The sequence below is a fragment of the Oratosquilla oratoria genome, chromosome 12 (assembly GCF_046742065.1).
Source record: "Oratosquilla oratoria isolate Oo_2021 chromosome 12, ASM4674206v1, whole genome shotgun sequence".
NCBI classification, from domain to species: domain Eukaryota; kingdom Metazoa; phylum Arthropoda; class Malacostraca; order Stomatopoda; family Squillidae; genus Oratosquilla; species Oratosquilla oratoria.
Window position 1 is genome coordinate 61,963,728 of NC_134788.1, and position 16,387 is coordinate 61,980,114.

At 36.0% G+C, this 16,387-nt stretch overlaps 1 protein-coding gene across 1 annotated transcript; it reads left to right on the forward strand.

Annotated features, from left to right (window-relative positions):
- The first annotated feature begins 7,349 nt into the window (after window positions 1–7,349).
- Window positions 7,350–15,250, forward strand: LOC143031897 (uncharacterized). Its single transcript, XM_076196261.1, has 2 exons — window positions 7,350–7,449; window positions 11,951–15,250. Exon 2 carries the CDS (start codon window positions 12,534–12,536, stop codon window positions 13,536–13,538), a length of 1,005 nt encoding a protein of 334 aa, XP_076052376.1. The 5' UTR covers window positions 7,350–7,449; window positions 11,951–12,533; the 3' UTR covers window positions 13,539–15,250.
- The last annotated feature ends 1,137 nt before the right edge of the window (window positions 15,251–16,387 follow it).

Below are 16,387 nucleotides of genomic sequence, written 5' to 3' on the forward strand. Positions count from 1 at the left end.
TTGGGAGTTTAGGTTAGGTTAAGTTAGGTAGGTTAGAATAGACAAATTTATCATCCTTTCATTTCTTTGGTTTCTATATCTATGAAAACAAACCTAGCATATTATTCACCCACCCCAAATTCATTAGTAAATTGGTGTTATCAACTTTTTGTTATTAATTTCCACATAGAAAAATGCTTATTATATTGATACTAGAATAATTAAAAACATGTTAAAACAAACAGGAAAACATATTTCTGGAGGTCATAAGTTATATTGTATGGAAATGCAATTTCCAGATGTAGATTAAATTGGAATTGCACATGAATTTGAGGATAGGTATGATGAAATAGTAGAGAAAAGGAGATAGGACCCAACAAGTATTGCTCCTTTCCTGTATACTACAATTAGATAAATACACACACACACACACACATACGAGACATGGAGTGGAACAGACATTTAAAGTGAACTCTGAAACACAGTGATTTCTTGATAAATAATGAGGAAACACCTAGCTTTATTTGTACAATAGGGGGCTATGTTTATCGAGTGACCCAAATAATGAAATAGAGTAAATTCACTTGGTGAATCACATAAAAGGGAAAACGATGAAGAAAGACATAAATATAGTAAACCAATGAAGAGAAGACAGGATGAAGGGGAGTGGAATCACCATTGGGGGTTATACCAAAAAAGACTTGCATCATTGAAATGCCAAGAATTAACCCAAGGTTAGATAACTCTGCTTTATCTTGGTTTGCAAAAGAAAGTGGAATATGAAGAGAAGACAGGATGTAAGGGGAGTGGAATCACCATTAGGAGCCATACCAAAAAAGACTTGCATCATTGAAACACCAAGAATTAACCAAAGGTTAGATAACACTGCTTTTTTTTTTGGTTTGGAAAAGAAAGTGGAATACTAGGTAAAGGTTTAGAATGAGAGAGAGAATCAAAGTATAGAATTACCCCAAGAAATGAGATTACAGAATTGATTAATGAAATTATAGATCTGAAAGCTGAATACAGGGCAATGTATAAAGAAATGAATCAGTTAAAACTTCAAAATGCTAAAATCAGCAGAGAGCTTAATGGTCTAAAAAAGGAATTAATCATAGTCAAATGTGAGAACAAAAGAATGAAAAATGAAGATACAAATAAGAATGAGGCTTTTAAAAAAGAAGTAAAAGAACAAATACAAGAGGTGACCAAGAAAGTGGGAGAAACAATAAAAGAGACAGATCTCCGAGAAATAAGAAATCCACGGATAGCGGAAAAAAATAAAGAAATAGTACATCAAGAAGTGGGAGAGAATGCTAAAGAAATAGACATTAAAGTAATTAAGAAGGAAGAATTGGGTCGTAGACACACTGGATAAAAAAGTGAATAGTAGTTTATGGTATTCCAGAAAAACATAATGTAGCTAGGTACATAAGATAAAAAGAGTAGAAAGGAATTGCAAAACAAATTCTGAAAGGGATACAAGAGGAGGGGGCAAGAAATAGATAAATAGAATGGGACTGTACTTGAAAGAAAAAAAAAGTGGCCACTAAAAATTAAACTAAGATCTCAAATGATAGTGGAAGAAGTACTATCTAAAATAGTAAAGTCGGCAAAAAGTGAAAATTACGAAACTGGATAAAGAAATGAGTGATGAGGAAAAGAAGGAAAAGACAAAGAATTGAAGCAAATAAAAAAGAAAAAAAAAAACTGACTGAAAAGAATAAAGTTTTATTGGAGAGTACTGGACCTAAGACAGAAAATTGTATATAAAAAAAGAAAATAAATGAAAGATAAAAGGAAACAAAGAAAAGGGCAAAAGGAAAAAATTAAATGTAAGGTACACTAACATAGCATGATTCCAGGATTGAATGAATTAAATGTCTATCTGGAAGAAAAGAAATTGGATATAATGGGAGTTATGTAGATGAAATTAAAAGGCCCACTACCACCTAGTACTGTGGGACAAGGTCTATAGGATTATTGGATAAAAAATAGAAAGAAACAGGATAAGTCATGTTCCTGACTAAAAAGGGTTTAAAGGTGACAAAGATAACAGGAGATTATAATGTGGAATTGATTATGATAAAAGTTAAAAACAGCAACATGAAAAGTAGAAAATATCCAGTAATATATGTGCCCCCCCCCCCCAAACATATTCATGAACACAGAAAGGTGGAGAGGACCTTCGGGGAAATGTACTACTGGATATATCCATTGAATATACAATGACTCAGTTGGTAAAGGATGCCAGATATAGAAACAAAGAAGAACCATCAAGACTGGACTTAATATTTACAACAGAGCCTGAAATTCTGGATAAAATGGAATACAAGACACTAATTGGGAAGCGTGACCACACATTAATTGAGTTTGAACCAAAAGAGGAGACTAATGTACAACAAAACAGATTTTGATCAACTCGGAAAATTCTTTCAAAAAGTGAATTGGGAAAACATTTTTAATGAAGAAACAAAGGTGGAAGAAAAATGGAATATACTTCAAGAAATTTATAAAATAATAGATAAATACACTAACGTAGCATGATTCCAAGATTGAATGAATTAAATACATGCCAAAGCAGAAGCAGGAAAGGGTGTAAATAAGGGCTGCTAAGATAAAAAATGTAGTGAGGCCAAAGATAGAGACAAAGCTTGGAAAAGATGGAAAAAGAGAAGAAAAATGACATAATAGATAAATGGAAGAAACAAACTAGATTATTTTACAGGTATGTGAATGGTAAATTCGAAAATAAACAAGAAATAGTAAAAATGCATCAAGGAAATGAGGAATATATAGAAGATATAGAAATTGCAGAGGTTATAAACAAACATTTTAAGTCAGTATTCACAATAGAAAACGCACATGATTGTGAAAAAGAAAAGGTAGAGAGATCCCTCCCCAATGAAAGAAAGAAATGAAACACAAAAGGAAAGAAAGAAGGGCCCAGATAATAAACCTTGATGTCAGAAAATCACATGGTCTGGACGGAATTGCAAATTGAATACTAAAAAAATGTATAGATCAGCTAGAGGACAAGATCTATAAAATAATAGATTGCTCATTCAAGGAAGGAAAGGTACCACAAGATTGGAAAAATGCAAATGTTGTACTAATATATAAAGGGGGAGATAAGGAAAACCCAACAGGCTATCGGCCAGTTTCCCTTACAAGCATAATAGCTAAAATATGTGAAAAAGTTATCAAAAGTAGATGGATTAAACATCTGGAAGAAAATAAAATACCAAATCCAAAATAATTTGGCTTTAGACAAGGAAGATCTTGTGCCACCAACTTGATTTGTTTTTATTCAAGGCTAATAGAGATAATACAAGGAAGCTGGACGTCACAGAAATGAGGATGTTGAGGTGGATGTGTGTAGTGGCGAGGTTGGACAGGATAAAGAATGATAGAATTCGCAGTACTGTGAAAGTAGTGGAGGCGTCAGCAAAAGCGCAGGAAAGGAGATTAGATTGGTTCGGCCATGTGAAGAGAAGAGATGAAGACTGCGTGGGGAGGAGAGTGATGGAGATGGAGGTACAGGGCAGACGCAGGCGAGGGAGACCCAAGCTGCGCTGGAAGGACAGACAGATTGAGAGAGGACCTTAAGGAGAAACATCTGGAGGAGGAGCAGAAGGTGATGGACCGAAACAAATGGAAATGACTAGCAAGGAACGGCGACCCCATATGAAAATGGGAAATATCAACAGGAAAAGAAGAAGAATAGAGATAATACAAGAAAGGGATGGATGGGCAGATTGTGCCTTTCTAGATTTACAAAAGGCATTTGGTAAAGTACCACACAAAAAAACTAATAAGAAAACTAGAAACAACAGGATGTGTACAAGGAAGATTAATGAAAAGAATGGTAGATTTCTTCAACCGGGAGAAAAATAGGATGGTACTTAGAGACAAAAACTCAACCTGGGAAAAAATGATAAATGGAGTCCCACAAAGTTCTTTACTAGCTCTGATAATGTTTGCCATATATATAAATGACATGGATGAAGGTGTTGAATGTTATATGAACTTCTTTGCAGATGACACAAAACTACTAAAAAAATAAGTACAGGGAAAGGCTGTGAATCACTTCAGAGATATATGGACAAAGTCTGGAAATGGAGCCAAAGTGGGAATTGAACTTCAACATTAAGAAATGCAGTATAATGGGTTAAAGAGAATACCAGATATAGAAATAATGAAGAACTGTCAAGACTAGATTTAATATTTACATCAGAGCCTGAAATTGTGGATAAAATTGAATCCAAGACACCAGTTGGGAAGAGTGACCACGTACTAATTGAACTTGAACTAAAAGAGGAAGTTTATTTGGGAAGAAATGAGAAACAGAAAAGGAAGACTAATGTAAAAAGAAAAAAAAAAATTGGGAAACTCAGAAAATTCTTTTAAAAAGTGAGTTGGGAAAACTTCTTAAATGAAGAAACACAGATGAAGAGAAATGGACAATAGTAAAAGAAATCTGTAATGAAGTAATGGATAAATATGTACCAAAACAAAAACAGGAAAAGATGTACATTAAGTTCAGGTACAACAAAAAAGGTAGTGAGGCAAAAGATAGAGACAAAGCATGGAAAAAAGAAAAAAAAAATCAGGAAAGTGGCAAATATATATCAAACTAAGAAATGAACATGTAAAAATATACAGGGAAGAAAAACTGAAAAAGACATAATAGACAAATGTAAGGATCAACCTAAATTACAGATATACTGGTAAATTAAAAGATTAACAGGAAATAGTGAAACTACGTCAAGGTAATACAGAATATGTAGAAGATATAGAAAGGGCTGAAATTATGAACAAACATTTCAAATCTGTATTCATAAATGAAAATACACACAATTAGGATGAAGGAAAGGGAGAAAGATCCCCCCCCCCCCAAATGAAAGAAATGATTGTGAGGCAGAAAGAAATAAGGGACTAAGTACTGAACCTTGATAACAGAAAATCACATGACCTGTATGGAATTGCAAACTGGATACTTAAAGAGAATGTATAGATGAACTAGTGGATAAAATATATAAGATAACAGATTGCTCACTGAAAGAAGGAAAGGTACAAAAAGACTGGAAAAATGCCAATATTATGCCAATATATAAAAGGGGAGGTCAGGAAGACCCAGTATAGACCGGTCTCCCTTACAAGCACAAAAGCTAAAACATGTTAAAAAGTTATCAAAAGTAGATGGATTAAACATCTGGAAGAAAACAATATACTGAATCTGAAACAGTTCGGTTTTAGACAAGGAAGATCATGTGCCACAAACTTGATTTGTTTCTATTCAAGGTTAATAGACATAATGCAAGAAAGGGATGGATGGGCAGATTGTGCTTTCCTGGATTTACAAAAGGCATTTGATAAAGTACCACACAAAAAGCTATTAAGGAAAATTGAAACAACAGGTGTACAATGAAAATTATTGAAATGGAAGATTTCTTGCATGGGAGGAAAATAAGGGTGGTACTTAGAGATAAAAACTTGACCTGGGAAGAAATGATAAATGGAGTCCCACAAGGTTCAATATTAGCTTTGATAATGTTTGCAATGTATATAAATGACATGGATGAAGGTGTAGAATGTTATGAATTTCTCTGCAGACAATGCAAAACTATTAGAGTACCGTAAATACAGAAAAAGACTGAATCACTACAGAGAGACCTGAATAAAGTCTGGGAATGGAACCAAAAGTGGGAAGTGAACTTCAACATTAAGAAATGTAGTATAATATACCGTAGTTTGGAAAAGGAAAAAAAAAAAAGATTAGCAGGACAATATAAAATTGGTGCAAAGGAAGTAAAGAAAGTTAGCTCTGAAAATGACCTAAGAATAATTATCACCAAAGACATGGCCCCACAGATATGCATATAAAGAAAATAGTCCATAAAGGTGGCTTTTAATTACTTGGATGAAGTAATGGTAAAAAGAAATATTAGTCACACTGATAAGACCGAGATTGGAGTATGCTGCAATGCTATGGATACCCAGAACAAAATAGAATATAAAGAAATTAGAAAGAATCCAAAGAGTGGCAACAAAGATGGCCCAAGCACTTTCAAAATTGACATATGAACAAAGATTGTCTAAACTGGAACCACAAACCCTGGAACAAAGAAAAAGAGGAGATGTATTTTCCATTTACAGAATCATGAAAGGCATGGAAGTCCTTGACAGAGAAGACTCATTAAAGTGGGATAAAGGAAAAGCAAGAGGACATGAAAAGAAACTGAAAAAGGATAGTTATAGAAGAGATTTGAAGGAAAATAGTTTTCCACACAGAGTGGTGGATGTCTGGAACAAATTGGACAAAACAATAGTGTGTGCAAACACCATAGAAGAATTTAAGAACAAACTAGATGCTGATACAAAGATGGGTCACCATGAGCATAGCTCCCCATATAATACAACTAGGTAAATTCACACACACACACACACAGAGAACTGAAGAAAAACAGTTTTCCACATAGAGTTTTGGACACTTGGAACAAAATGGATAAGGAAATAGTATGCGCAAAAACCATTCATGAGTTTAAAAACAAACCAGACACTGCGAGATACAATGGCGGGACAACACGAGCATAGCTCCCCTTCCCGCAAAATACAACTAGGTAAATACACATACAATTTGTTTGAGATCAATAAAAGTGGCCCTCAAATACCTGGATAGGGAAATGATCAAGAAAATATTACAAACACTGATAAGGCCAAAACTGAAATATGCAGCGCTGATATGGTCACCCAGTACAAAAGAGAATATAAGAAAATTAGAAAGAATACAAAGAGCAACGACAAAGTTGGTCCCAACACTTGCAAACCTGACATATGAGCAAAGACTGGTCGAACTGGAATTGCCAACCCTAGAACAAAGAAGAGAACAAGAGGACCTACTAACCATCTACAGAATTATGAAAGGAAAAGAATGCCTTGATAGAGAGGACCTATTAAAGTGGGACAGAGGAAAAACAAGAGGACATTCAATGAAACTCAAAAAGGATAACTACAGAAGAGACCTGAAAAAGAACAGCTTCCCACACAGAGTGATAGATATATGGAACAAATGGGATGAAGAAATAGTGTGTGCAAACACAATACAAGAATTTAAGAACAAACTTGATCTTGCGAGATACAAAAACGGGTCACCACGAGCATAGCTCCCCTTTCCGTATAATACAACTAGTAAAGTAGGTAAATACGCACACACAATATATATATGTATATATATATTCATATTCATGTACACATGTATACATATATAGATATGTTTAAGAGTGCACACCTGTGTGGTATTGCATTAGAAAATTAAATATTAATTTTGTAAATTATAATACATCAATGTAACATGCATTTTTCTTAATAGAAATCAGTAACAGAGGAACAGTGGCGAATGCCTAAAACACCATCTCTGATAGATGTGGAGTTTGAAGACGATGACCCTGATGACCTCTAGAATTACAGGTACTGGATTACTAAATGCAGGTTAGGTATGTTGAGTTAGAATAGACAAATATATCACTTTAACTTCTTTGAACTCCACATCAGTCACAAGAGAGATGATATTTAAAGCAGTCGCCACTGCTCAGTTTATTAGTGTATTGCTCTTGGCAACTTATTTGGTTGTTGATTTCCACCCAGGAAAACATATATTAAATTGATGTATTATAATTTACAAAATTAGTATTTTATTTTCTAATGCTATAGGGTGAAGGTGTGCACTTCTAAAAATTTACCTCTCTCTTTTTCGCTCTCACTCTCTCTCTCTCTCTCTCTATATATATATATATATACTGTATATATATATGTATACATATATATATATATATATATATATGTATGTATATATATATGCTAATAAGAACATGGGTACGTGTGTTCACTTATGCAAAGTAGACCACTTGGAAAAAGGAAACTAACGAAGCAGAGCGCTTTCGTATATTACATCTTAAGTGCAACAAGTACTTGTTGCACTGAAGATGTAATATACAAAAGCGCTCTGCTTTGTTAGTTTCCTTTTTCCAAGTGGTCTACTTTGCATATATATATATATATATATATATATATATATATATATATGTATATATATATATATATATACAGTATATATATATATATATATATATTTATATATATATATATATATATATATATATATATATATTTACATACACATATATATGCAACACAATTCACTAAAATGCGTGAATGTAAGAATTCACAGAAAACCACTTGGGAAATAAGACACTATGATCCAACCATTTTTGTCTATTCAGACATCAGGGAATACAGAATGGCAATAGGTATGATTGTATATACAGAAAAGTAATAGGCAAGACAGGAACATGGGAAGTCCCACAAGACAGTTTCCCACCAAACAATTTTCTTTACAATGAAATGATCAAATTTATGCTTGTATAAACTTGATAATTTCATTTCAAAGAAAATTTTTGATTATGTAACAGATTGTGGTGTGTCCCCGACCTGATAACATTATGAATGTAAGGTTAGGCTTATATAAACTTGATCATTTCATTGCAAAGAAAATTGTTGATTATGTAACAGACTGTGGCATGTCCCTGACCTGATTCTCTTTGGTGGGAAATTGTCTTGTGTGACTTCCCATGTTCCTGTCTTGCCTTATAACTTTTCTGTATATACAATCCTACCCATTGTCATTCTGTATTCCCTGATGATGTCTGAATAGACAAAAATGGTTGGATCATAGTGTCTTATTTCCCAAGTGGTTTTCTACAAATACATATGTGTAAATATATATATATATATATATATATATATATATTCCGACAGTCACCCCGGGACACGAACTAGGGCCTCGCATGATGCTAGGCCAAAGCTCTACCAACTGAGCTAAAGGAGCTCTAAAATTCTCCCACTTGGGAGTTGATCTAACTCTCGAAGATCTAGGTCGACTGCTAACTGCTGTCCTAACTTAACCCATTCAACTCCGATGACAAGATGTCTTGTCATTTGGTCAAATAAAACAAAAAATCATAAAACACCAAAATGTTTGATCAAACATTTTGGTGTTTTATGATTTTTTGTTTTATTTGACCAAATGACAAGACATCTTGTCATCGGAGTTGAATGGGTTAATTTGACAGAGAACTAAGCCCAACTCATAGCTAATGGTGAAGCTGGTACAAATCCTTGATGGACTTTCATCATAGTAATATTTATTTGATAGACGTACACCGTCGATGGTGATTCTATTCAGGTATTATAATGACACGGCCCCTGGTTCGAGTCCCAGGGCGACTGTCGGAATTATTTGATTGACATACACTGGTAATTCTATTCAGGTATTACAATGACAAAAGATAGGAATTTTGTTTTCAGTCATTAGAAAGAGCAACATTCTACAATTATAATAATTTTTCCAAAACACGATAGGGTAAGAAACCAAGTAATTATGTGGAGTTGAAGTCAAGGAAAAGAAATTATTGGTTTATTCACATCTTTACTTATAATCAATACATTACAGCAATGTTTATAGCATAAACAACTGAACACAATGGTGCATTCAGATTTCACATAGAAAGCCAAAACAAATGAAAATTAAGGGTTTTGATAAATATTTTGCATCATAACTCTCATGGCATGAGGGAGGAAGGGATGGTAGTTGCTGATTCCTCCTCCTCCTCTTCCTCCTCCTCCTCCTCTTCCTCGTCCTCCTTCCAACTTATCATTTACACTATCAGACATAGAACAAAAATGCTTATTAAATCACTGAGTAAAGTAACTACATATCAGCTGATATGTAGTTACTCAACTCATTGATTTAATAAGCATTTTTACTCTGTGATAGTGTGAATTATATAGTCTATAATCATACTATTCTGTGTACCCTACTTATAATGTATCTCTATTTTTCTTATTTCTGAGTACACTCAAATAATCTACCTACACTCCACAGATTATTGATAAATTTGCATGACATAAAAATAGTCTTGGGTAAGAATGATGTAAAATAACTTTCTCATAATAGATTAAATGATGAATAAGTTGGAAGGAGGAGGAGGACAAGAGGAGCCAGCAACTTCCAATCCTCCCAACCTCCCTTGGACCACAAACATCATGATGCAAAATATTGATGAAAATCCTTAATTTTAATGTTTTATGGCTTAATATGTGAAATCTGAATACACCATTATGTTCAGTTGTTTATTTAGGAGAACACATGTTTTATTGTACACTTTTTATCATAATTGCTGTAAACATCAGTTGTAATTAAAGATGTGCTCTTTCCTTTGACTTTAACTCCATATAATTACTTAGTTTCTTACCCTATTAAGTTTTGAAATTTTTACTAATATTTCTTATTTCCAGATGATAGTGTTTCTGTATCTTTTTTTTTTTTTTTTTTTTTTTGGCTTTTTCTCTTTGTAATGCTTATTTATCCATCCCTGCATCATATTATTCCCCTATTAATTTTCATATTACCAATCATCTAAATAATTAAATCTTATGTTGATGTACAAGTAAGATTGCTACAAGGCACAAATATCCACACCAATTACTTGTAACTCATTTGAAGTGGCTGTTTCCACTGAATAACTATGGCTGAACAAACTTTTCCCACTGCGCCTTGTTTTAGTGATTGATGGAAGTGAGGGGTGAATCTAACTTAACTGTAGGTAGGGACAAGTTAGGATAGATTGACTAGAAGTAATTTCCTTCTCATACAAGGATGTCAGAAATCAACATTTTATTTTGTTATTTATAGGCTTGTAGTGGTATTTTTGTGGAACTTCACTTGTTTTCCCAAAAAATAGAAAGCAAATGATTTGCTGTAGAAATCAATGTCAGATTCTTGTGAATCTCTCCAATGTTGATTTATAACATTTTTGCTGTTTGTGTGTGGTGGTCCTCTCTGAAAATTTTACAAATGTATCTTATATCCAACAATGCTATTCTATACTACTCTTTTTCATGTGTCTTGTATCACTTCACAATATTTATTGAGCCACTCTTTTGCCTTATTATTTCCTGATTACAGATGCTCCTCTACTTGCGTTCATTCGTTTTACATTTTTTTCGATTTTACGTTTGAACTGACTGTAAAAGAAAAAAATAATAATAATTTGAGTGAATTTGTTAGTTAAGCGCGCTCTCCGTAGTTCAAACGATACTTACGCATGACGCTGCGTCCATTGTTTACATGGCACAAAGGACAGACTGAACGTGCCTTGCCTCCTCCTCCTCCTCCTCCCCCCTCCTCCTCCCCCCCTCCTCCTCCACCATCTCAATTTATATTGCTTGAATTCAATTTATTTGAAATTAATGTTATTATTTTACAATGTTATGTGTACAATATAATTAATGATTTAGGGGTGTTTTATAAGATACGGTAATAGAATTTACAGATGTATAGTACAGTAACAACTTACGTTCATTTTCAACTTACGTTCGGCCGTTCGGAACGTAACTAAAACGTAAGTTGAGGAGCGTCTGTATAAAATGTCCCAATCTGTGTTCTGCACAACTCCATCCATTTTAGTATTTGTTCCACCTTCTATATCTTCTTCCTTTAACCTTTTCAATACAAGTCAAATTCTTGCATGCAGCATTGAATGCCTAATGTACGATACATCACACTACTCACATTATAAGATATGAAGTCACTGCTGTATTACTCGTTTTCTTTCACTCTGGGTAATAAACAGAAAACATTATCAAATGAGTTCACAGAATTCGGGAGTCAGCTACAACTACAAAAATATAAGACACCAATGCTGGCATCCTTATATACCCACTCACACATCATGACACTTGCATAAGCATCATCATATCAAAGAGGAGCTTTTTCATTGATACGAGTCATTTGTCCCTGTCTCCTACTGCAATTTGGTTAATGCCCCACTGTATTTGTATATGCTTGTGTTACACCTATTACAAGCCCTCAAAAAGTTAGATGTCAAACTCATTATATATTTTCTTACAGGTCAAGAGTAAATATCAGCATTTCCTTGGAAAAGGTATCCAAAGATTGTAGCATCTGCTGCACACATATTGTACAAGTCATCTCAAATATCACACAGTAACCCACTGGAGAGAAACTTTTCCAATGTGACCTGTGTGATGCAGTTTTCTCAGGAAAAACTTATCTCAAATGACATGCAGTGACCCACACTGTAGATAAGCCTTTCCAGTGTGACCTGCATGGTACAATTTCATGTGAAATAGTTATCTCAAATGACACGCGGTGACCCAGACTGGAGAGAAGCCTTTCTAATGTGACCTGTGTGATGCAACATTGTAGAGTCATTTCAAATATCACATGATGACCCACATTGGAGAGAAGCCTTTGCAATGTAACCTGTATGATGCAGATTTCTATATAAAACTGTCCTAAAATATCACATGATGACCCATACTGGAAAGAATCCTTTTCACTGTGACCTGTGTGATGCAGCTTTCTCATGAAATAATTGTCTCAATAATCACCTGATGAGCCACACTGGAGAGAAGCCTTTCAAGTGTGACCTGTGTGATGCAGCTTTCTCAGGAATGCTCTCAAATATCACATGATGACACACACTGGGGAGAGGCCTTTCAAGTGTGACCTTTGTGATGCAACTTTCTTACGAAAGAATAATCTCAAATATCACATGATGAACCACACTCTAGAGAAGCCTTTCCAATGTGACCTGTGTGATGCAGCTTTCCAAAGAAAGACTCATCTCAAAAATCACATGATGACCCACACTGGCGAGAAACCTTTCCAATGTGACCTGTGTGATGCAACTTTCTCACGAAAGAGTGATCTCAAACGTCATGTTATAACCCACACTGGAGAGAAGGCTTTTAAGTGTGACCTGTGTGATGCAGCTTACACAGGAACAACTGCTCTCAAATGTCACATAATGACTCACACAGGAGAGAAGCCTTTTCAGTGTGGCCTGTGTGATGCAGCTTTTATAAGAAAGGCTCGTCTCAAATATCACATGATGACCCACACTGGAGAGAAGCCTTTCCAGTGTGACTTGTGTGACGCAACTTTCTCAGGAAAGAGTTCTCTCAAATATCACGTAATGACCCACACTGGAGAGAAGCCTTTCAAGTGTGACCTGTGTGACACAGCTTTTATAAGAAAGGTTGATCTCAAAAATCACATAATGACCCACATTGGAAAGCAAGCTTTCCAATGTGATCTATGTGATGCAGCTTTCTCACAAAAGGGTCATCTCAAACAACATGCAATGACCCACACTGGAGAGAAGCCCTTCCAATGTGACTTGTGTGATGCAGCTTTCTCACAAAAGGGTCATCTCAACCAACATGCAATGACCCACACTGGAGAGAAGCCTTTCAAGTGTGACCTGTGCGGTGCAGCTTTCTCACTGAAGAGTTCTCTCAAACGACATGTGATGGCCCACACTGGGGAGAAGCCTTTTAAGTGTGACCTCTGCGATGCATCTTTCTCAAGGAAAAGTGCTCTCAGACATCACGTGAAAACCCACACTAAAGAGAAGCCTTTCAAGTGTGACTCACGTGATACAGCTTTCTCAGATACGAGTAGTCTCAAATGACATGTGACCCACAATGGAGAGGAGCCTTTTGAGTGTGACCTGTGTGATGCTGGTTTCTCACTGAAGGGTTTTCTCAAATGACAAGTGATGAGCCACACTTGAGAGAAGCCCTTCAAGTGTGACATGTGCGATGCAACTTGCAAAGGGTGATCTCTAATTACACATAGTTACCCACGCTGGAGAGGAGTATTTCCAGTGTGACCCGTGTGATCTGACTTTCTCACAAAATACCTCAAATGACACAAGATGACCAACACTGGAGAGAACCCCCCTCTGTGATGCAGCTCTCTTAGCAAAGGGTGGTCTCAAATGGCATGTGATGACCCACACCGGAAAGAAGCCTTTCATGTGACCTGTGCAATGCAGCCTTCTCAGAAAAAAAAAAAGACGTCACATGGTGACTCATACAGGAGTGAAGCCTTTTCAGATTTTTCATGAAGGACTTATTTCAAATGTCATGTAATGACTCCCACTTCCTAACAAAAAATTGATTTTATGTATTGCATGATAACCTACACTAGTGAGAGGCCACTCCAATGTGGCCTGGATGATTTAACTTTTCTGTGTGATGGTACTTGCAGTTAATATGTATTGATCCACTGTTGTAGACCTTTTGGCTGATGGGTCATCATGCATACTGTCAGTTGTAAATATAAGTTGGTTTATACACAGTTGTGAAGTTATTTGAGTGACCTTTAATTGGCCCTATTGTATTGTTGCATTTTTTTTTTGTTTATGATTAAAGATTCTTAAGTGTTCCATTAAGTGCATGAATGGTTTTTGTAATTATGAAAGACTATCAGGAATATTAGACAATGGTGTAACTGGATATAGATATCTGCATGTCATGATGGCTGCTTGTGTTTTCCTGGATTTACAAAAAAGCTACTAAGAAAAATCGGAGAGTGTGAGTGGTTCGAGGTAAAGGTGGGACTTTGTCAGGGATGCATTATGTCGCCCTGGCTGTTCAGCTTATACATGGATGGGGGTGGTGCAAGAGGTAAATGCAAGGGTGATGGGTCAGGGATTGGAGATGGTTAAAGAAAATGAAGAAAAGTGGGAGGTGAGCCAGCTGTTGTTTGCGGACAACACTGCGCTTGTGGCAGGGTCTGAGGAGGGATTAAGGAAGTTGATGACAGAGTTTGGGAGATTGTGTGAAAGAAGAAAGCTGAAGATAAATGTGGGTAAAAGTAAGGTGATGAGATGTACAAGGGGTGAAAGTGGAAGCAGACTGGAAGTGAGCATTAAGGGAGAGCGACTGGAGGAAGTGGATAGTTTTAGATACTTGGGTGCAAATGTGGCAGGAAAAAGGTGGAGTGGAGGTGAAGGTAGAATGTAGATTGAGAGAAGTAAGTAAATGCCTTGGTGGATTAAAAAGTGTAATGAGGAATAGACATTTGGGAATGGATACTAAGAGGAGGTTATATGAAGGAGTGATTGTGCCAACAGCACTGTATGGGGCAGAAACATGGAACATAAGAGAGGGAGAGAGAAGGAGTTTGAGATGAGGTGTCGTGAGAAGTATGATAGGGGTTACTAGGCTAGATAGGGTGAGAAGTGAGGAGGAGAACAGGGGTGGAAAGGGAGTTGGGAGATAGGGTTGATGAAAGAGTATTAGGATGGTTTGGACACATGGAAAGAATGAATGAAGAAAGACTAATAAAAGTGGTATGGAAGGCAGATGTGGAGGGAGTGAACATGAGGGGACGTCCTAGGATGAGATGGATGGATGGGGCTTTGGGGAAGAGGGGAATGTCTGTTGAAGAAGGACGGGAGAGGACAGAAGACGGGGTGAATGGAGAATGGTTGTATATGGATGATGTTGTGAATTTTGTGATGCAAAAAAAAATGTTTTTTAATCGCGGTTTTATATATATATATATATATATATATATATATATATATTGTAATCTTGTCCAAATTTGTTCCGGTATTAAATATTTAGTATATAAAAACAGGTGCAAGTATGTTATCCCTCCACATAAGTGCATCTATCTTATTCAAAGAGGCATTAGACAGAGTATAAAAATAAACAAGTAATTGACCATTTTAGTCACTGTCAGATGCTGCAAGCCTGCAACAAGTGTAGATACTGTATATGGGCCAGTATGGCTATTGGCTGGCTACCTTACTAAATTTACCTTTTATCTTAGCATACTCTTCAAAGATTAAACACTCCAATTTCCCTTGTAATGAATGGTTAAACGTGCACATAAAATGGGAGATACAGTAAGGTTTTATTATTTATATATTAATACAGTATGCACAAGCAGCACAATCTTGGTCACTCTTGCGGCTTCTACAGCTGCTGTTCCTCTTCAGGCTTCTCTTCATCGTCATACAGGGGAATCATGTCTCCGGGACCAAGGCTGGGCGGATTGTTAATTGAGCCCTCAGAATCTTCTGATTCTGAATCCGACTCAAGCTGGAGAGTAGGGATGTTTTTTGATCTTGAAGCAGTATCCCTGCTGGTTGATGGCTGTGAGTCTGGTTCTGGGTCTTGGTAAGTGGCATCATCCATGTTACCCAGTGCCAAGTTTTGCCCAATGAACACTAACTTGGCAGCTCTGTCTGTTGTCAAACAATTCCTTCTTGCAGAATGTACCAATGCATGTCTGCTAAAGGATCGCTCGACAGATGCACTGGATGGGGACAGTTACAGGATGTTTGAGGCAACATGGGACAGCTGAGTTGAGCTACAGATCCCGTTCCACCAAGTAGATGGTGATGTCTTTTGTACAGCGCTCCACGTGGCTACTCCACCTCCCATATCCACAATAATTAATGTATAACAAACATACGTCCACACCTCTTAAAGGGCTCTTGGCTACCTTGCTACCAAATATCTC

Excerpts from the sequence above, each read along its gene's own strand:
- LOC143031897 (XM_076196261.1), top strand. The coding sequence starts at position 12,534 with ATGATGACACACACTGGGGAGAGGCCTTTCAAGTGTGACCTTTGTGAT.